The sequence below is a fragment of the Trachypithecus francoisi genome, unplaced genomic scaffold, assembly GCF_009764315.1.
Source record: "Trachypithecus francoisi isolate TF-2019V2 unplaced genomic scaffold, Tfra_2.0 Lachesis_group12, whole genome shotgun sequence".
In the NCBI taxonomy this organism is placed as follows: domain Eukaryota; kingdom Metazoa; phylum Chordata; class Mammalia; order Primates; family Cercopithecidae; genus Trachypithecus; species Trachypithecus francoisi.
In genome coordinates, this window is record NW_022681457.1 from 542,623 (window position 1) to 564,228 (window position 21,606).

General features: G+C 53.4%; 2 protein-coding genes and 1 pseudogene across 11 annotated transcripts in view; 2 read left to right on the top strand and 1 right to left on the bottom strand.

Moving 5' to 3' along the window:
* The window catches only part of TRAPPC6A (trafficking protein particle complex 6A), a 16,115-nt gene extending 6,685 nt beyond the window's left edge, over nucleotides 1-9,430 (bottom strand). For 3 of the 6 annotated variants that reach the window (XM_033223644.1, XM_033223648.1, XM_033223645.1), the window contains exon 1: nucleotides 9,295-9,430. In XM_033223644.1, the coding sequence (XP_033079535.1) occupies nucleotides 9,295-9,378 (84 nt within the window). In that variant the 5' untranslated portion in view covers nucleotides 9,379-9,430. Of the gene's footprint in view, nucleotides 1-1,633; nucleotides 1,837-9,294 lie in introns of those variants that run through there. The other 3 variants (XM_033223646.1, XM_033223647.1, XM_033223650.1) reach the window with 3 other exon arrangements.
* A 58-nt stretch (nucleotides 9,431-9,488) lies between these two features.
* The window catches only part of BLOC1S3 (biogenesis of lysosomal organelles complex 1 subunit 3), a 33,280-nt gene continuing 21,162 nt past the window's right edge, over nucleotides 9,489-21,606 (top strand). The window contains exons 1-4 of one of the 4 annotated variants that reach the window (XR_004440412.1): nucleotides 9,489-9,972; nucleotides 10,431-11,079; nucleotides 19,729-19,839; nucleotides 19,983-20,131. Coding sequence is in view for 3 of the 4 variants with exons in the window: in XM_033223642.1 (XP_033079533.1) it covers nucleotides 10,440-11,042 (603 nt within the window). In the remaining variant the exon portion in view is untranslated. Of the gene's footprint in view, nucleotides 9,973-10,430; nucleotides 12,979-19,728; nucleotides 19,840-19,982; nucleotides 20,132-21,606 lie in introns of those variants that run through there. The other 3 variants (XM_033223642.1, XM_033223641.1, XM_033223640.1) reach the window with 3 other exon arrangements.
* On the top strand, nucleotides 11,181-12,976 carry LOC117091391 (annotated as a pseudogene). The gene has a single exon (XR_004440413.1). The product of XR_004440413.1 is annotated as a putative uncharacterized protein encoded by LINC00269 (transcript).

Sequence of the window (21,606 nt, forward strand, 5' to 3'; positions counted from 1 at the left end):
TGTGGGACCTGGGCCAGTGGTTGAATGTCTGTGCCTCAGTTTCCTCATGTAAAAAGGAGGGTCATTTTGTTTGTTTTTGAGACAGGGTCTCATTCTGTCACCCAGGCTGCAGTGCAATGGCACGATCTTGGCTCACTGCAGCCTCTACCTCCTGGGTTCAGGGGATTGTCCTACCTCCGCCTCCCAAGTAGCTGGGACTACAGGTGTGAACCATCACGCCTGGCCCAAAGGAGGGGAATATTAGTGGCAGCTACCTCCGGGATCCTCACCAGGAGTAAGGGTTGGTAAAGGCAACCTGAGTACTTCAAGGCAGCTCTGGGAGCCTTACTTACTGTCATTCACAGCCTCTATGTCTGTCAAACGAGGAGACGGCCCTAGCCAATGAGGGATGAAGCCCTTGGCTGGAGGAAAACCCCAGGAAGGAAGGGGGTCTGTTCTGTGGGCTCCTGTAGCCAGCACCTAGAACAGCCCGGGCGAGAGCTCGCTGCCTGGTGGCTGTGGCTCCTGTGTCACCTCCTCCTGCAGCGCAGCTCCTGGAGGTAGGGCCCAGGCTCCACTCTGACAGAATACATCTGTGTCCCTGCGTGTAAGGGCACCTTCATGTCCCTCTCTAGTTCATGCCACAAACATTTCTTGGTGTCCTCCAGGAGCTCACCTACCGTGCCTGGTGGGGTTGACAGGTGACCAGATGATGCCAACTGACAATCTAGGAAGGGCTGGGAGACTGAGTGCAAGGGGCCCGGCAGTGCTGTGCAGAGCCTGCCCTCCAGGAGAGGGCCAGAGGGGGCAGGCATTCCAAGCAAAGGGCATGTGCCAAGGCAGGGGTGAGGAGCGGGAAGGGAAGGGGCCCTCAGAGTGGACTGCAGAGGGGGCATTTTCCCCTGCAGGCAAGTGCAGCCAACCCGAGGGTCCATGCAGGGCACGCTGCCTGAATGTCAGCCACAGTGGGCCACAGGCTCAGTCCCTGCCCTGCTGGAGCTGGCGTTTTACCCGGGGAGTGGGCAAAGATGCAATGACCGGCTTCACTATGCTCACAGCGACTGCCAAGAGGGAGGCAGGGCGTGCTGCGAGGGTGCACGCCCATCCCTAGGAAGCACCCCGACTGCGCTGAGCCTGCGGGAAGAGGAAGAGTTCAACAGTGGGAGTGGGCTGTGAAGGCACACCAGGCCCAAGTCACAGCCATGACGGCAGCCCCTGGAAGGGTGAGTCGGGGTAGAGAGTCAGTGGGGTCCATCAGCCAGGCCAGGAGCGTGGAGTCTGAAGGGGTTCCAGCAAGTTCAGCTTTTCCCTTCACGAACTTCACACTGCCTGGGTTTGAGTCTCGGCCCTGCCACTCACTGGCTGTGTGACCCTGGGCAGATTATTCAACCATCCCATGCCTCAGTCTCCCCACATGCGCCACGGGGCTAATGGCAGCGCCTGCTCACAGTGGCGGTGTGACTGGCAGGTGGCAGCAGCTGGATACACGGCTGTGTGACTGCTGGCCCCACTGCACCCAGCCCTCGACGGGGGCCATTCAGATCCGTGCTGAACTGAAAAGGGATGTGGGGAATCACGGCAAAAGGGAGGGGCCAAGGAGGAGCAGGAGACAGGGAAGAAAGGGCAGAGGAGGAAGGGAGAAGCCTCCACCCACCTCATCACAGGGAGACTTGGTGGCGTCCATGCCCGTGTCACTGCAAAAGCTCTTCAGAGGTCAGGGGTTTATCTTGTTAAAAACAGAAGGGGCTGGGCGTGGGGGCTCTTGCCTGTAATCCCAGCACTTTGGGAGGCCAAGGCGGGACGATCACTTGAGGGTAGGAGTTTGAGACCAGCCTGGCCAACATGGCAAAACCCTGTCTCTACTAAAAATACAAAAATTAGCCGGGCGTGGTGGCGTGCACCTGTAATCCCAGCTATTCAGAAGGCTGAGCCACCAGGATCGCTTCAACCCGGGAGGCAGAGGTTTCAGTGAGCTGAGATCACGCCACTGCATTCCAGCCTGGGCGACAGAGCAAGACTCAGTCTCAAACAAAACAAAACAAAAACCAAAAACAAAACAGAAGGGCTGGCCAGACAGAGACTCTCCCATTCATATGAATCTGCCAGAGCCCAGCCAGAGCCGGTGCATTTCTGGGGCTCCCCACACCTGCCTCTGCCGAGTTTACACACAGACCGGATGAAAGGAAAGGCAGAAAGGAAGTCTTTTTTTTGTATTTTTTTTTTTTTTTTTTTTTTTTTTAGTAGAGACGGGGTTTCACAGTGTAGCCAGGGTGGTCTCGATCTCCTGACCTCGTGATCCGCCCGTCTCGGCCTCCCAAAGTGCTGGGATTACAGGCTTGAGCCACCGCGCCCGGCCAGGAAGTCTTATCAGTATCGGTGCTAATGACATCCACTACACAGGAAGGATCAATCAGACACAAAGCAGAGTTCCTGGAAATGAACAAATATGGTGGCCAAAATCAACACTTTTTAACAAGGGAATTGAATAGCAGAGAAACCTGTAAGACAGATAACACCTCCCAGCAAGAAGAAAAACAGGAGGGAGGAAAAAATGAGAGAAAAGCTACGAGATGCTTGGAAGAGATGCAGGAAGTCTAATCTTCCCTGCGGTGCCTACAGGACATACAGGGAACAATGCAGAAGAAATCATCAGAGATCACAGGAGAAAAATGTCCTGAGCTAAACGAAGATCCACATGTCCAGACTGAAGCCGAGGGGTGAGCTCTAAGGAGGATGAATGGAAAATGCAAACCAAAGCCCCTTCAGACACTTGGGAACAGAGAACATTCTGCCCTGAAGTGGGAGGGAGGCGGGTGGGGGCCATGTGCTCCGCCCCTTCCTGTCTCTTGTGTCTGCCCTACCCCTCCATTGTTTTTTAGGCACCTGCTAGCTCCTGGGCAGAGGCTGACCCTGTTCAACGCCCACCTGCAGAGCCACTCTGTGCCAGGCCCAGGGGTGTGGTGGGGAACCCAGGGAAGGAGCAGCCTGGTTAAGAAAAGCACAGAGAGAGAAGTGCTAGCACATGGATGGGTGAGTGAGGGGTGGGTACGAGAAGCCTGCAGGACTTCCCCGCTGTCGCCCTCAACTCTCCTCCCTCATCCAGCAAGGCGCCCTTAGCAAAACCAGATCCTGCCTCTGCCCACTCAGAACTCCCCATCCTGTCCCCTGCCCGGCCCAGAAGGTTAGCCCGCCACAACCTCTGCCCTAAGCTCCTGCAGCAGCGGGGCCCTTCCCAGGCCAATCTCCATCCAGTCCATTCCTGTGGCCAGGAAGGCATTTCTAGAATGTAAATATGAGCCAGGTGCACCTCAGTTTAAACCCTGCTATGGTTCCCACTGTCTTCGGGGTGGAACCCCAGTTCCCAGGAGGGCCTCGCTGGGGCTCCCAGCCTCAGATGCGCAGAGCGGCATTCCGGGCAGGGACCTATCTGACAGCTGCTCCGCCCGCCCCACACCCTCCTCAGATAAGGGGCTGCCCAAGTGCACTCTCGAGGCGAGGCGTGGTGGATGGAGGCCTGGCCCAGCAGGGCTGTTCTCAGGGCGCCTCGGGCCTGGTCTCAGACAGTGGGTGACAGTGCCTTAGCTCTTTACTACATGCACTCAGAGGAATCCTCTCTTTGCCCAAGGCTTCTCTTATCTTCAAAGCCTCTGAGGTGGAAAAGCCACAGCCGCTTCCTCCAAGGGCTTCCCCTGCTTAGAGAACAAAGGCCTTCCTGGCCTCTCTGGCGGGTTCTCCAGTTCACAACCTGTGACAGCCCAGGAGAACCGCCACAAATAACCACCGGACCAGGCAGGATAGGAGGTCACAAAAGCCCTACACACTGGCTATGGCTCCTGGGCACCTGTGCTGTGGGAACAGAGACGTAGAAGCCACCATCCCTGTCCTCAAGGAGCTGTGGAGCTGGTGGGAAAGGCAGGCCTGCACTACCCAGAAGCCCTGAGGCCAGAAGCCTGAGTTCTAATTTTGCCTTTGAGTCTTCCTGAACAGCCTCGGGAAGTCCCTTCCTCTCCCAAGCATGGGTCCCTCCTCTGGGAATCGGGAGGGCTGTCCTGAGGACTAAATGCAGTCAGCACTGTGCAAGTGCTGCACAGACGCCCTCAGGAAATGGGAGGCCTGTCTGGTTCAGAGGAACCCTTTTGGGCCAAAGAGAAGGAATGAAGAGAGGAGGTGGGGCCAATAAAGAGAAAGGACTGAGGAAATGAAGCTGTTTCTCATGATGGGCCCCCTGAAAAACGGGGCTCCCCAGGAGGAAGGAGTGCGGGAAACGATGCAGTTCTTGCCCCTGGCTGCACCAAGAGCACCTGGAAGCTTTCCCAGGCCTGACACTCAGGCCTCACCCCAATGGGGTTTGTCGGAGTCTCTGGTGTGGGACTCCAGCATCGGAACGTAGTGGCAGCTGGGTAGGGAACCCCTGCCCAAGATCCCAGGCACATTCATGTGCTCTAAAAGGCAGAGCTGAGTAAGCCAGTTTCCCACACTCGCTTGACCACAGAAACCCATTAAAATCCCTCCCAGGGCAAAAATGCAAGTGAGAGTTTACAGCACAGGCTTTGGAAGTGGGAGGCCTGGTTGCGGTCCTGACTCTGCCACTTGGGAGCATGGAATTCCGTCCATCAAAGCCTCTGCCGCCTCATCTATAAATCAGGGAGGACCATGCCAACCTCTCTGGATCGTCAGAAGATCAAATGAAATCAAAAGTGAGAAGCCATGAGTATGCACAGGAAGCACTCATATGGGGGGAGGGAGGGAGCAGCTAGCACTGCTCATAAACCAAATGAATCCCAGTTCCCACCCATCCCCACCCACCATGACACAGGCTCTGCATTCACCTCCTCAACATGTCCACGCTGAGGACCCACTACGAGCCAGGGCATATAGTGGTCATCAATACACACCCAGGCCCATCCCACACAAGGTACACTCCGGCAGGGGGAGATGCATGTGAATCAAAGGATCATACAGATACACAATTCAGATGCATCCTGGCAGGGCATGGTGGCGCACACCTGTAATCCCAGGTGTGAGTTTTTGGAAGATCGCTTGAGCCCAGGAGTTCAAGGGCAGCCTGGGCAACATTGTGAGAACCCATCTCTACAAAAAATTTAAAAATTAGCAGAGGCTAGGCACGGTGGTGACTCAAGCCTGTAATCCCAGCACTTTGGGAGGCTGAGACGGGTGGATCACGAGGTCAGGAGACGGAGACCATGCTGGCTAACCCGGTGAAACCCCGTCTCTACTAAAAAATACAAACAACTAGCTGGGCGAGGTGGCGGGCGTCTGTAGTCCCAGGTACTCGGGAGGCTGAGGCAGAAGAATGGCGTAAACCCGGGAGGCGGAGCTTGCAGTGAGCTGAGATCCAGTCACTGCATTCCAGCCTGGTGACAGAGCAAGACTGTCTCAAGAAACAAACAAACAAACAAACAAACAAAATTAGCAGGGCATGGTGGTGTGCACTCCTAGCTACTCAGGAGGCTGAGGTGGGAGGATCACTTGAGCCCAGGAGTGTGAGGCTACAGTGAACTATGATCATGCTACTGAACTCCAGCCTGGGTGACAGAGCAAGACTCTCTTTAAAAAAAAAGAAAATCAGATACATCCTTATTGAGTATGATGAAGCCTACCAAGAAAAAAGTGGGAGAGGGAGACCAGAAGAATGTATAAAGGAGATCCAAATTTGACTGGGGGCTCAGGGAAGGCATCCCTGAGGAAGGGATTGTTGTGCTAAGATCTGAAGGATTAATAGGTGTTAGCATGATGAAGATGTGACAGGTGGAATGGGCTGGGAGAAGGGAGCAGGCTCATTTAACAGGAGCAGAGGGGAAAGTGCTGGACCAGGGCAGAGGAGGGGCCACGTGGGAAAGGTATTTAGACAGCAGACTGGGCAGAGCCTGGGGCAGGGTTGCAGGTAAGGGAGAAAAGGCAGGTGTCAGGACTCCGGGGTTTCTGGTTTGAAGGCCAGGAAGGATATGGAGTGTTGAGACATTACTACCCACCCCCAGGCTGATGCATACTCTCTGGGCCATGCTGTATCTTCCTCATAGCAGTTACACAATGTACCAGATACTTTACTCATTTACTTGTCTGTCTCCTCCAATGATGACAAAGCTCCAGGAGGACAAAAATTTTTGATGGCTCACTGAGTAATCCCCATGATTTTTTAGAGACAGGGTCTCACTCTGTCACCCAGGCTGGAGTGCAGTGGCATGATCATAGCTCACTGCAGCCTTGAACTCCTGGGCCCAGGTGATCCTCCCACCTCAGGCTCCCGAGTTGCTGGTAGTATAGGCATACGTCATCACACCCAGCTAATTTTAAAAATTTCTTGGCCAGGCACAGTGGCTCACGCCTGTAATCCCAGCACTTTGGGAGGCTGAGGCAGGCAGATCACGAGGTCAGGAGATTGAAACCATCCTGGCTAACATGGTGAAACCCCGTCTCTACTAAAAATACACACAAAAAAAACACAATTAGCCAGGAGTGGTGGCGGGCACCTGTAGTCCCAACTACTCAGGAGGCTGAGGTGGGAGAATGGCGTGAACCCAGGAGGCAGAGCTTGCAGTGAACCAAGACTGCGCCAGCCTGGGCGACAGAGAGAGACTCTGTCTCGAAAATAAATAAATAAAAATAAATAAAAATAAAAAAATTAAAATTTAGAGGTGGGGTCTTGCTATGTTGCCCAGGCTAGTCTTGAACACTGGGCCTCAAGTGATCCTCCCACCTCTGCCTCCTGAGTACCTGGGATTACAGGTGCAAGTTGCCACAGCTGGCTAAATGCATTTTTGATGTATGATGTTTTCTTTTATTTTTTTGAGACAGGGTCTTGCTCTGTCGCCCAGGCTGGAGTGCAGTGGCCAGATCTCAGCTCACTGCAAGCTCCGCCTCGCGGGTTTACGCCATTCTCCTGCCTCAGCCTCCCGAGCAGCTGGGACTACAGGCGCCCGCCACCTCGCCTGGCTAGTTTTTTGTATTTTTTTAGTAGAGACGGGGTTTCACCGTGTTAGCCAGGATGGTCTCAATCTCCTGACCTCGTGATCCGCCCGTCTCGGCCTCCCAAAGTGCTGGGATTACTGGCTTGAGCCACCGCGCCCGGCCGATTTATGATGTTTTCAACTTATGACAGGTTTATATCTGTATGTTGAGATGGTAACAAGCAACATCCTCCCTGGGGCTTCTAATCCTAGAAGGAAACCAGAGCCAATAAAAATGTCTTACATGGCCGGGCACAGTGGCTCACGCCTATAATCCCAGCACTTTGGGAGGCTGAAGTGGGTGAATCACGAGGTCAGGAGTTCGAGACCAGCCTGGCTAAGATGGTGAAAGCCCATCTCTACTAAACATAAAAAAAAAAAAAAATTGGCCAGGCGCAGTAGCTCACACCCATAATCCTAGCACTTTGGGAGGCCCAGACAGGTGGATCACGAGGTCAGGAGATGGAGACCATCCTGGCTAACACAGTGAAACCCCGTCTCTACTAAAAAAAAAAAAAATACAAAAAATTAGCCGGAGGTGGTGGTGGGTGCCTGTAGTCCCAGCTACTCGGGAGGCTGAGGCAGGAGAATGGTGTGAACCCGGGGGGTGGAGCTGGCAGTGAGTCGAGATTGCGTCACTGCACTCCAGCCTGGGCGACAGAGCAAGACTCTGTCTCAAAAAAAAAAAAATTAGCTACGCATGAGCCTTTGAGGTGGACGATGCAGGGAGCCAACACTGCGACACTACACTCCAGCATGGGTGACAGAGTGAGACCCCCCATCTCAAAAACAAAACAAGGACGGGCATGGTGGCTCATGCCTGTAATCCCAGCACTCTGGGAGGCCAAGGCAGGCAGATCGCCTGAGGTCAGGAGTTCAAGACCAGCTTGACCAACATGGAAAAATCCCATGTCTACTAAACACACAAAATTGGCTGGGCATGGTGGCACATGCCTGTAATCCCAGCTACTCTGGAGGCAGAGGCAGAAGAATCACTTGAACACAGGAGGCGGAGGCTGTGGTGAGCCAAGATTGTGCCATTGCACTCCAGCCTGGGCAACAAGAGCAAAACTCCATCTCAAAAACAAAAACAAAGACAAAAAAAGGCCATGCGCCCTAGCTCACGCCTATAATCCCAGCACTTTGGGAGGCCAAGGCACATGCATCGCCTGGGGTCGGGTGTTCTGAGACCAGCCTGGCCAACGTGGCAAAACCCCATTTCTACTAAAAATACAAAAATTAGCCAGTAGTGGTGGCACCAGCTGCGCTTGTGGTCCCAGCTACCTGGCAGGCTGAGAAGTGGGATGATCGCTTGAACCTAGGAGGTTGAGGTAGCAGTGAGCCATGATTGTATCACTGCACTCCAGGCAGCCTGGACAACCAATCAGGACCCTGTTATGCGCGCGCACACACACATCCCAGGCCAGTCGTGGTAGTTCACGCCTGTAATCCCAGCACTTTGGGAGGCCCAGGCGGAAGAATTACTTGAGTCTAGGGGTTCAAGACCAGCCTGGGCAACATGGCAAAACCCTATCTCTTTTTTTTTTCCTGAGACAAGTCTCGCTCTGTCGCCCAGGCTGGAGTGCAATGGCACAATCTTGGCTCACTGCAACCTCCGCCTCCCAGATTCAAGCCATTCTCCTGTCTCAGACTCCAGAGTAGCTGGGATTACAGGTACTCGCCATCATGCTCGGCTAATTTTTGTAGAGACGGGGTTTCACCATGTTGGCCAGGCTGGTCTTGAACTCCTGACCTCAGGTGATCCGACCGCCTCGGCCTCCCAAAGTGCTGGGATTACAGGCGTGAGCCACAGCACCCAACCGGCATATTTCAGTTTATTTGACTCCCCTAGTGAAATGTAAGCTTCACGAGGACAGGGATTCTGTCTTAGAACAGTGCCTGGAATACAAGACACTCAATAAGTGGGTGTCGCATGAATAAATGTCCCATGCTGAGGCTCAGGTACGTTATGATGCTCATTTTACAAAAGAGAAAACTAGGACACACAAAGATTAAGTCATTGGGTCGCATACCTTGTGAGTGCCGAGTCCTCAGCACACGCCCAGTAACAGCATTATTATGATTACTTGCCGGTTACTCACGCCGTGAGCTAAGTGCTCAATTTAGTCATCTCGCTCAATTGAGTCATCTCGCTCAATTTAGCAATAACCCCGAGCCGGCACCGTCGCGAACCCCACTTTCCAGAGGAGGAAGCCAGCGCCAGACGTTGCCCTGCAAGGCCGGGGCTGGGTCGGGGTTCGAACCCGGACGCCTGACAGGCCCTCCGCTCTCCCCGAGGCGTTACCGTGGTGGCCCCCGCTTCCTCCCCACGGGACCCGGCGCTCACCCCCGGGCCGGGGTCGGGGTCGTGAGCCCACAGCTCCGCCACCATCTCCGTGTGAAGAAACTCGAACAGCACAGTATCCGCCATGAGCCCTCCTCGCGCGCCTAAAGATGCGCCCAGCGCTTCCCGCTCTCATTGGCCAGGCTTGGTAAGCCACGCCTCTCAAGTCACGGCGCGAGCCCTCCTACTCCCGCTTCCACTGGTGTTTTAGACCAGCCCCGCCTCCCCACCTCGGGCTCATGTGGTGTGCGCGTGAGCCTGGGATACTAGGGGGCGGGCCTACTCCTCCTCTGGCCACACGTGACAACATCTTCTGCCCTTGCTGCCGTCCCTTCCCTATTTCCGGGTTCTCGAGCATTCCTATTGGTCAAATTACTCGGCTTTTAAAATCCCTATTTGTCCACTCCAGACTTTCCTCGTCGCACAACCTGGAAAAGCCGGCCCAGCCGCTTCTCTATTGGCAGTTCCTCCATTCATGTGATCTTCTGCACGCTCCCTCAAAGCTGATGCTGAGAACTTGCATCCTGATTGGTAGCCGAGCGAATCCACGTGATTTGGCTGCTAATGCCCGCCCAACCCGCTCCCCTATTGGTCGAGATCGCAGCCCTTCAGCTGCCACAGTGAGGACTCCGCACTCGGGCTAGGAAGAGGATCCCGCAGGCTCGGAGCGTCAGCTGCCGGGTACGGTCTTTGGCTATAGCGCTTCCCCCATTCCATGAGTGTCCCCAGCGGAGTCCAGTCGGACTGTCATCCTTTCTGCGACTCTGGCACTGGTCCCGAGCAGCTCAAGGGCCCGAGTGCTTCCGGGTCTGAGATTGGCATGGTGGACCAGGTGGAGGGTGTGGCTGCTACTAGGAAGCAAATTCGTAAAGAGCTCGGCTTGGGACTCCGGGAACTCGGGCCCCAGATCCCTGATGGAGCTGGTCTTCAGTTTCCCCATCTGTACGCTGAAGAGCCTGGGGTCCAGTAACCCCCATCATCACCCAGTTTACAGAAGAGGAAACTGAGGCCCAGGCAGGGGGAGCAACTGACCCCAAGTCGTTAAGAGAATCAGCGAAGGGGCTGGGAATCCAGGATCTGCGCCTTTTACCCACCGCGGCGCCCGTCTCACGTGCAGTCTCTTCGTTCTTTTCCCCTAGCTCGGCGCCATGGCGTCCCAGGGTCGTCGGCGGAGGCCCCTGCGGAGGCCGGAGACGGTGGTGCCTGGGGAGGCGACCGAGACGGATTCTGAGCCCTCTGTGTCCTCGTCGGAGGAGGAGGAGCTGTACCTGGGTCCCTCGGGCCCGACGCGCGGCCGCCCCACGGGGCTGCGGGTGGCTGGGGAGGCCGCAGAGACCGACTCGGACCCGGAGCCGGAGCCGACGGCCGCGCCGAGGGACCTGCCTCCGCTCGTGGTGCAGCGGGAATTGGCGGAGGAGGCCTGGGGCGCGGAAGAGGCCCCGGCGCCCGCCCCCGCGCGCTCGCTCCTGCAACTTCGGCTGGCGGAGAGCCAGGCGCGGCTGGACCACGACGTGGCGGCCGCGGTGAGCGGTGTTTACCGCCGTGCGGGCCGCGACGTGGCCGCCCTGGCTGGTAGGCTGGCAGCAGCCCAAGCGGCGGGGCTGGCGGCGGCCCACAGCGTGCGCCTGGCGCGCGGGGACCTTTGTGCGCTGGCCGAGCGTCTGGACATCGTGGCTGGCTGCCGCTTGCTGCCGGACATCCGCGGCGTGCCAGGGACCGAGCCTGAGCAAGACCCGGGGCCGCGGGCCTAGCCATGATTCTACTTCCCAATCTGACTGCAATTTGGGGGTAGGCCTTGCTGCCTCTGGGACCTGACTCTGTCCCCATGTCTCTTATCACCCCCCACCCCCCGCTCCCATCTTAGTGCCACCCATAGGGGCTAATCCGGTCCCCTTGGATAATGCTTTATGTTGGATATAGTTCAACCCCTACTGTGGAGACCAGGGCCCCACTACCCTTAGATCTGGTTCCTCCACCTATCCTGACCCTGCGGCCTGGTTCTGAGCCTTACCCTGCCTGAGGCTTAGCTCCAACCTTTGATAAATAGTTGCTCCTTCATGTGTTTCCACCCTGGGGGCTCATCATGTCATAGTTTGTCTTTGCCTTTCTTTTCACGCTCGCTCTCTTTTTTTTTTTTTGAGACAGGGTGTCTGTCTGTCACCCACGCTAGAGTGCAGTGGCAGGATTATCACTCACTGCAGCCTCGACCTCCTGGGCTCAAGTGATCCTCCCAGCTCAGCCTTCCAGAGTAGCGGGGACTGCAGACCTACACCACCATGCCCAGTTGCCTGGTTAATTTTTTTTTGTGACAGTTTGAAGAGGGGAGAAGGTCTCACTGGGTTGCCCAGGCTGTTCTCAAACTTATGGGCTCAAGCGATTCTCCTACCCAGACGTCCCAAAGTGCTGGGGTTACAGGTGTGAGCTCTCACACCCGGCTGTGCTCTTTCTGAGTTTGTGTCTGCGTATGGTGGAGGGCTTGTTCCCGCTCTGCCCACAGGAACCCGGGGTGTGGCACAGCTTCCCTGCCGTCTTCCTTCACCCAGTTGGCCACGCCTCCCATCCTAGCTCCACCTCCAGAACTCCCCCTGCCCCGGGCTGGGTGCTTGTTTTGTTTTTAGAGACAGGGTCTCACTCTGTCGCTCAGGCTGGAGTGCAGTGGCGTGATCTCGGCTCACTGCCACCTCCACCTCCAGAGTTCAAGTGATTCTCCTGCGTCAGCCTCCCGAGTAGCTAGGATTACAGGCATGCACCACCATGCCTGGCTAATTTTTATATTTTTAGTAGAGATGAGGTTTCAGCATGTTGGCCAGGCTGGTGTCCAACTCTTGGCTTCAGGTGATCCCCCAGCCTCACCTCCCAAGGTGCTGGGATTACAGGCGTGGGCCACTGCACCCGGCCAGCTGGGTCCTTGTTCTGCTGCCCAGGCTTGGCCCTGGTTCCGTGGGTTCGTTCTACTTTTTGTTCTCCCATCTTTTGCCTCCTGCCTCCTCCTTCCTCCTTGAGCTTAGCCCCGCCCTCTTAGCCTGATTTCTGTTTCCCAAGTCCAGCTGTGCCATGGGATAGGTGGGATAGGTTTTGCTTGCTTTTGCTGTCTCCATCGTGCTTACACCTCCCTGATCCTGGGCTCTGGGGACTCCCCATGGTTTCCTTCCTTCGGCAGGCCCAAAATGATGGCCCCTCCTAACCTAAGGCAGGGGATCTTCCTCCCAACTCTGGACCAAGGTGGCATTTCCTGCACGTCCCTCCAGGCCGAGATGATGCTCGCTGTCAACTCTCTAGGCCAAAGTGGCATCTCTTCCTGACTCTCCAGACCTAAAGTGACACCCTTCAGGTGCTTTGGGCCCAATTCAACCTTGCCCTGGTGCTTTGGGCTCCAGATGACAGCACTTTGCAGATAAGAACGACATGACGTGTGGATTTCACTACATTTGGCTCCTGGATGCTATAAAAGGACTTGGATTTCTGATTTGGCTCAGGGACTGGGGTTAGCAGCCTCTTTCTGCTCCTTCTCAGCTGCGCTTTCTTCTGATCCCAGCTCTGGTCCCTCAACCGTATTCATATTTACTCTCCCCTCCCAACCTGATACCCCTGTCCCTCATCCCAACCCAAAGCCAAGATCTTAGCCCCCAAGATGGAGAATGGGGAGGAGCTTTCTATGGCAGACTGATTAAAACTCTTAAGCGTTAACCATTATGGTTAGTTCCTTTGGTCTCCCTACCTAAGCTAAGGGTGAGTTGGTTGATATCTCTGAGAATGGGGGTCCCAAGACCTCCATGCCTGGCTTACGGAAGGTGAAGCTGTAGTTGGGAAATCAGGGGCCCTAGATTTTTGCCCTGGTTCTGTATTTACTTGTATTTTATTAATTCAACGCACACATTTTGGGTACCTGACCTGTGCTGGGGCTGGGGGTGTAGCAGCCAGTCCCTGCCCTCACAGAGGTTGCAGTCCAGTGGGAAAAACAGTAATAAGATGTTCTCACAGATAGTTCTAGTAATCATAATTTATAGTTTAATTTTTAAAAATAGAGACGATAGCCTGGCCAACATGGTGAAACCCCACTGTTACTAAAAATACAAAAATTACGGGGGATGGCTCATACCTGTAATCCAAGCACTTTGGGAGGCCGAGGCATGTGCTGGTAATCCCAGCTACTCAGGGAGCTGGGGCATGAGAATCGCTTGATCCTTGGAGGCAGAGGTTGAAGTGAGCCAAGATTGTGCCACTGCACTCTAGCTTGGGCGACAGAGCAAGACCCTGTCTCAAAAATAAATAGGCCAGTTGCAGTTACACACGTCTTTAATCCCAACACTTTGGGAGATCGAGGTGGGCAGATCACCTGAGGTCAGGAGTTCTAGACTAGCCAGGCCAACATGGTGAAACCCTGTTTCCACTAAAAATACATTAGCCAGGCGTGGTGGCACATGCCTGTAATCCCAGCTACTCGGGAGGCTGAGGGAGGAGAATCGCTTGAGCCCAGGAGGTGAAGGTTGCAGTGAGCCAAGATCAGGCTACTGCACTCCAGCCTGGGTGACAGAGTGAGACTCCGTCTCAAAAATAAATAAAAATAAAAAATTATTTTAAAAAAATAAAATAGAGATGAACTCTCACAGTGTTGCCCAGGTTGGTCTTGAACTCCTAAGCTCAAGGGATTCTCCCGTCTTGGCCTCCCAAAGTGCTAGGATTGCAAGCATGAGCCACTGCACCCAGCCGTAATTTATAATTTAGATACAATTTTCTTGGCACTGTGATTAGAGCCATGAAGAAGTAAAGGAGCTTTATGAAGGTGAAGCAGGATCTGTCTGACCTAATCTGGACAAGAGAGAGGAAGTGATGAGTGGTGTTGGAGCTGAGCCCGGAAGGTGGAAGTAGGTGAAATGGGAGTAGGGTGAAGAGTTGCAGACACAGAGAACAGCATATGCGAGGGCCCTGAGGCAGAAGGGACCAGAACCTATTTAACAGAAGAAGATGATTTCTGCTCTCCACCTAGAGTGGAGAAGTGTGCGGGGGTGGGGATGGGGGTGGAGCAGGGGATGCTGAATGCAGTACCAGAAAGGGCCAGATAAAGGTGAGCCTTAAAAAAATTGTATTATTGGCTGCGCGCTGTAGCTCATGCCTGTAATTACAGCATTTTGGGAGGCCGAGGCGGGCAGATCACCTGAAGCCAGGAGTTCGAGACCAGCCTGGCCAACATGGTGAAACCCTGGCTCTACTGAAAATATAAAAATTCACCAGGCGGCTGAGCGCAGTGGCTCACGCCTGTAATCCCAGCACTTTGGGAGCCGAGGCATGTGCTGGTAATCCCAGCTACTCAGGAGCTGGGGCATGAGAATCGCTTGATCCTTGGAGGCAGAGGTTGAAGTGAGCCAAGATTGTGCCACTGCACTCTAGCTTGGGCGACAGAGCAAGACCCTGTCTCAAAAATAAATAGGCCAGTTGCAGTTACACACGTCTTTAATCCCAACACTTTGGGAGATCGAGGTGGGCAGATCACCTGAGGTCAGGAGTTCTAGACTAGCCAGGCCAACATGGTGAAACCCTGTTTCCACTAAAAATACATTAGCCAGGCGTGGTGGCACATGCCTGTATCCCAGCTACTCGGGAGGCTGAGGGAGGAGAATCGCTTGAGCCCAGGAGGTGAAGGTTGCAGTGAGCCAAGATCAGGCTACTGCACTCCAGCCTGGGTGACAGAGTGAGACTCCGTCTCAAAAATAAATAAAAATAAAAATTATTTTAAAAAAATAAAATAGAGATGACTCTCACAGTGTTGCCCAGGTTGGTCTTGAACTCCTAAGCTCAAGGGATTCTCCCGTCTTGGCCTCCCAAGTGCTAGGATTGCAAGCATGAGCCACTGCACCCAGCCGTAATTTATAATTTAGATACAATTTTCTTGGCACTGTGATTAGAGCCATGAAGAAGTAAAGGAGCTTTATGAAGGTGAAGCAGGATCTGTCTGACCTAATCTGGACAAGAGAGAGGAAGTGATGAGTGGTGTTGGAGCTGAGCCCGGAAGGTGGAAGTAGGTGAAATGGGAGTAGGGTGAAGAGTTGCAGACACAGAGAACAGCATATGCGAGGGCCCTGAGGCAGAAGGGACCAGAACCTATTTAACAGAAGAAGATGATTTCTGCTCTCCACCTAGAGTGGAGAAGTGTGCGGGGGTGGGGATGGGGGTGGAGCAGGGGATGCTGAATGCAGTACCAGAAAGGGCCAGATAAAGGTGAGCCTTAAAAAAATTGTATTATTGGCTGCGCGCTGTAGCTCATGCCTGTAATTACAGCATTTTGGGAGGCCGAGGCGGGCAGATCACCTGAAGCCAGGAGTTCGAGACCAGCCTGGCCAACATGGTGAAACCCTGGCTCTACTGAAAATATAAAAATTCACCAGGCGGCTGAGCGCAGTGGCTCACGCCTGTAATCCCAGCACTTTGGGAGGCCGAGGCAGGTGGATCACCAGGTCAAGAAATCGAGACCATCCTGGCTAACATGGTGAAACCCCATCTCTACTAAAAAATACAAAAAATTAGCTGGGCATGGTGGCGGGCGCCTGTAGTCCCAGCTTCTTGGGAGGCTGAGGCAGGCGAATAGCATGAACCTGGGAACCAGAGCTTGCAGGGAGCTGAGATCGCGCCACTGCACTCCAGCCTGGGTGACAGAGCAAGACTCCGCCTCAAAAAAAAAAAAAAAAAAATTAGCCAGGCGTGGTGGTGCATGCCTGTAATCCCAACTACTCAGGAGGCTGAGGCAGGAGAAGCGCTTGAACCCAGGAGGCAGCAGTTGCAGTGAGCCAAGATTGCGCTACTGCACTCTAGCTTTAGGGGGCAGAGAGAGACTCTGTCTCAAAAAAAAAAAAAAAAAAAAAAAAAAAAAGTAGATGCAGATCAACCAGCATCTCCTCCCTCCTGAGCACTCCCTCCAGCTCCCCTTCCATACCTGGAGTGAGTGGATCACAGTTCAAAGGGGATGCTCTCCCAGGACTTCCTTTTTCTTTTCCTTTTTTTTTTTTTTGAGATGGAGTCTCGGTCTCGCTTTGTCGTCTAGGCTGGAGTGCAGTGGTGAGATCTCAGCTCACTGAAACCTCCGCCTTCCAGGTTCAAGCGATTCTCCTGCCTCAGCCTCCTAAGTAGCTGGGATTACAGGCATGTGCTACCACACCCGGCTAATTTTTGTTTTTTTTTTTTTTTTAGTAGAGATGAGGTTTCACCATATTGACCAGACTGGTCTCAAACTCCTGACCTCGTGACCCACCCGCCTCGGCCTCCCAAAGTGCTGGGATTACAGGCGTGAGCCACCATGCCTGGCCAGGACTTCCCTTTACAATGAGTTTAGCGAGAGTCCCTGAGGAGTAGAGCTGCCTGGGAGAGTGGCAGCTTGGTGGTCTTGTAGTAGACTTGCAGCCCTGGAGCACAGAGCTTCCCTCACTCCTTAAACTCCAGCTCACTAGCCAGCCTGGCTTTCAGCCGCTTTCCTTTCCGTTCCGTTCCGTTCCTTTCCTTTTTCCTTTCCTTTCCCTCCCCCCCCCCTTTTTTTTTGGTGGGGTCTCACTATTTTGCACAGGCTGGTCTTGAACTCCTGGCCTCAATCAATCTTCCCACCTAGGCATGGCAGGGATGGGAACAAGAGGGTGTGGAAGGAGAGCCAGAGGAGACCATCCTCTTTGCAATGTTGAGTGAAGGGGTGGGATGGTAAGAAATGGGGAAGTGGCAGTGCATGGTGGCTTATACCTGTAATCTCAGCACTTTGGGAGGCTGAGGTGAGAGCATCGATTGAGCCCAGGAGTTCGAGACTAGCCCGAGCAATATAGCGAGACCCCATCTCTACAAAAAATACAAAAACTGGCTGAGTGTGGTGGTGTGCACCTGTGGTCCCAGCTCCTCGTGAGGCTGATGGGAGAATCACTTGAGCCCAGGAGGTCGAGGCTGCAGTGAGTCAGGATTGTGCCATTGTACTCGAGCCTGGGCAATAGAGTGAGACTTTGTCTCAAAATAAAAAAGAACGGGAAGGAAGGGAGGGAGGGAGGGATGGACGGGGGAAGTACCTAGATGGGGAAGATGGGGGGGTCATGGCAGGTTTGTATGCTGCTGGGAATGTTTCAGAAGAGGGAGAAGTCGTGATACAGGGGAAAGATGAGAGAAAAGCCAGACCATCGTCCTGGAGTAGGTAAGAGGGAGGAGGAGATAGCCCCCAAGGGGAAGGGCAACACTAGGGTAAGAGAGACTATTTGTGGTTAGTTGTAAGTCACTGGGTAGTGATGACCACTCTGGTCATCACTGCCTGGGGACCGGTCTGTCACCCCCACTGGACTGTTGGCCCCATGAGCACAGGGGCTGAGGCTGTCTTGACCAGTGCCAGCTAACCCAGGGAAACCACAGAGTAGATACTGGGCAAAGTGTTTGTTGAATGAATGAATGGCTTTCACACCATCACACAGCATCAGCCTCTCAGTTGCATGGAACTGTTGAGACATTCAGGCACAGCCTCCCTCCAAAGGTGATGGGCACTCGGTCCCACATAACACCTCACCCTCAGATATGCTGGATGAGAGGGTCAGACATGCACCGAAATGCTGATAACACCCACTCCACAAATATTTGCTAACCGTATTGCAAGGGGAAAGGCATTCAAGGCAGAAAGAAGAGGAAAGAATAGCATGTGCGAAGACCCAGAGGCAGGAAAACCCTGGCGGTACTTGTTTGGGGCGAGATGAATTGTCTGTTGTGCATGGACTGCTATAAAGGGGCCTTTGGCAGGAGGCAGAGCTGACGACTTAGGCAAGAGCCAGGCCACACGGGACCAGAATGAGGAGCAGGGCTTTGTCCCAAGGGCCCTGGGGTGCCAAGGCAAGTTCCAAGCAGGAGAGAGGCAGAGACAAGTTTGTGCTTTAGAAAGAGATATCTAGATGGGTCGGATACGGTGGCTCATGCCTGTAATCCCAGCCCTTTGGAGGCTGAGGCGGACGGATCACCTGAGGTCAGAAGTTCGAGACCAGCCTGGCCAACATGGTGAAACCCCCGTCTCTACTGAAAATACAAAAATTAGCTGGGCATGGTGGTGCACACCTGTAATTCCAGCTACTCAGGAGGCTGAGGCAGGAGAATCACTTAAACCTGGGAGGCAGAGGTTGCAGTGAGCCAAGATCATGCCACTGCGCTCCAGCCTGGGCAACACAGCAAGACTCTGTCTCAAAAAAAAAAAAAAAGGAAAAGAAACCTCTGGCTACTGAGTGGAGGGTGCATGAGAGGGAGTGGGTCTGTCCTGGTTACTCTGTGTCCCCAGCACCGCTAGCAAGGAGCAGGTGCTCAGTAAACACCTTTTGAATGAAGATATGAGTGAAGGAAGCGACAAACACTTGAATTATTGGATTTTTGTTGTCACTGAGAATAAACGCCAAATCGTTGTTTATTATTATTATTATTATTATCATTATTTTAGAGATGGGGTTTCACTATGTTGCCCAGGCTGGTCTTGAACTCCTGGGCTCAAGCAATCCTCCTACCTTGGCCTCCTAAAGTGAGCCACCATGCCCAGCCTATAATCCCAGTACTTTGGGAGGCTGAGGTGGGCGGATCACCTGAGGTCAGTAGTTCGAAACCAGCCTGGCCAACGTGGTGAAACCCCGTCTCTACTAAAAATACAAAAATTAGCCTTGCGTGGTGGGCATGCGCCTGTAATCCCAGGTACTCGGGAGACTGAGGCAGAATGATCACTTGAACCTGGGATCTGGAGGTTGCAGTGAGCAGAGATCGTGCAACAGCACTCCGGCCTGGGTGACAGAATGAGACTCTGTCTCAAATGAATGAATGAATGAATAAATGAATGAATGAATGAAATAAAAAAGTGCTAGGATTACAGGCATGAGCCACCACACCCAGCCTCAACACCACAGTCTTTACTAGGATGTTGGAGGCCCTGTGATCTGGTCCTGGGTCCATCTCGCTGAGCTCTTAGACAACTGGCCCCTTCACTGAGTAACACTGGACTCTGGGCTATCCTCTGAGCTGCCAGACAGGGCCTTTGCAATTTTGTTTTGCTCTTGCACTCAGCTCTGTATGGGCAGTGCCTGTAGTAACACTGTATAACAGGCAGTCAGCAGGCAGTCACTATTTGTTGACTTAATGAATGAATCCCCTGCAGCTCCACTGGAGAGGTCTGAACATCATCCTCATCAGTAGAAACCTGAGCTAGTTGAAGCAGGAGGCAAAGGAGATGGGTGGAGGCCAGGAGGACCAGGCTGGGAGAATTCCAGGATAGGGACTGGGGCAGGGGTCAGGGTCAGGGTCAGGGGCTGGAGCTGATGTCCATCCAAGAGCAGAATCTAGGATGGAACTGGGGCAGGGATGGGGACTGGGGCCATGGGAGGGACAAGGCCAGGGGCTAGGGAGGGGGCATGATTGGGGGTGACCTCGGTTAAGGGCCTGACTCCCCAACACCTCTCTTCCCAGAGCGGCTTCACGGCAGGACCACAGGAGTCACTGCGGCCAACTTCGCTGGAGGCTTGGAGATCTTTGAGGTTATTGAGGCAGAGCTGCAGGGCCTAGAGATTGAGATGCTGGGTATGTCCCCACACCTGCTTGGGGAGCCTCGCCAAGCTGCAGGCATCTCACACTGACCCAGGGCCCTCTGGTTGCCCTCCCTCTGGCCCCATCTGATCTCCCTGGGACTATTGGGGTGACACAGCCTGTTCCCTCTCACCCAGTGAACAATGTGGCATGCTGTATGCGCAGGGACGCTTGAGGAAGCCGCTGTAAGAATGTCGCCAGAGTGAAACCGAGTCCTAGCCTGCCTGGCACCTCTTCCTCCAACTCTTTAGTGCCCTCTGTTGGAAAACCTGCGTAATATACAAAGGTAAAGTCCTTACTTGGTACCCGTGGGGGATTCCTTACAGGACCTAGAAAATGGGGTATCCACTCCCTCAAGCATTTACCCTTTGTGTTACAACCAATCCAATTACACTTTTTTTTTTTTTGAGACAGAGCCTCACTCTGTCACCCAGGCCGTAGTGCAGCAGTGCGATCTCAGCTCACTGCAACCTCTGCCTCCTGGGTTCAAACAATTCTCCTGCTTCAGCCTCCCGAGTAGCTGGGATTACAAGCATGTGCCACTACACCCAACTAATTTCTATATTTTTAGTAGAGTCAAGGTTTCACCATGTTGGCCAGACTGGTCTTGAACTCCTGACCTCAGGTAATCTGCCTGCCTCAGTCTCCCAAAGTGCAGGGATTACAGGCATGAGCCACCGCAGCTGGCCAATTACACCCTTTTCATTGTTTTTTTTTTTTTTTTCTTTTTAGTAGAGATAGTCTCTGCTATGTTGACCAGGCTTATATAGAACTCTTGGCCTCAAAGAATCCCTCATTTTAGCCTTCCAAAGTGCTGGGATTACAGGTGCGAGCCATGACGCCCGGCCTCTTTTAGTTACTTTAAAATGTACAGCTAGTCACCCTGATGTGCTGTCAAATAGTAGATCTTCTTCATTCTTTCTAATTATTATTATTATTATTTTTTGAAACAGAGTTTCACTCTTGTTGCCCAGGCTGGAGTGCAATGGTGCATTCTTGGCTTATTGCAACCTCTGCCTCCTGGGTTCAAGCAATTCTCCTGCCTCAGCCTCCCAAGTAGCTGGGATTACAGGCATGTGCCACCATGCCCGGCTAATTTTTTGTATTTAGTAGAGGCAGGGTTTCACCACGTTGGTCAGACTGGTCTCAAACTCCTGACCTCAGGTGATCCACCTGCCTCGGCCTCCCAGAATGCTGGGATTACAGGCATGAGCCAACACTCCCAGCCTATTATTATTATTATTATTATATTATTATGAGGCAGAGTCTTGCTCTGTTGCCCAGGCTGGAGTACAGTGGTGTGATCTCTGCTCACTGCAACCTCTACCTCTGCCCAGTTAATTTTTGTATTTGTAGTAGAGATGGGGTTTCACCATGTTGCCCTGGCTGGTCTCAAACTCCTGACCTCAGGTGATCCTCCCGCCTTGGGCTCCCAAAGTGCTGGGAATGCAGGCATGAGTCACTGTGCCTGGCTCTTCTTTCTAATTATTATTTTTGTACCCGTTAACCATCCATCCCCTTCTCTGCCACCTCCCCAACCCCACTGGCTAATTTTTGTATTTTTAATAGGGATAAGGTTTCACCATGTTGGCCAGGCTGGTCTCAAACTCCTGACCTCAAGTGATCTGCCCACCTTGGCTTCCCGAAGTGCTTGGATTACAAGTATGTGCCACTGCGCCCAGCCGGAGCGCCACTGAATGTTATTTGTTACTTCTCTCTTGACTTGAGGTAGTCTTCTTTTTTTTTGTTTTTTGTTTTTTT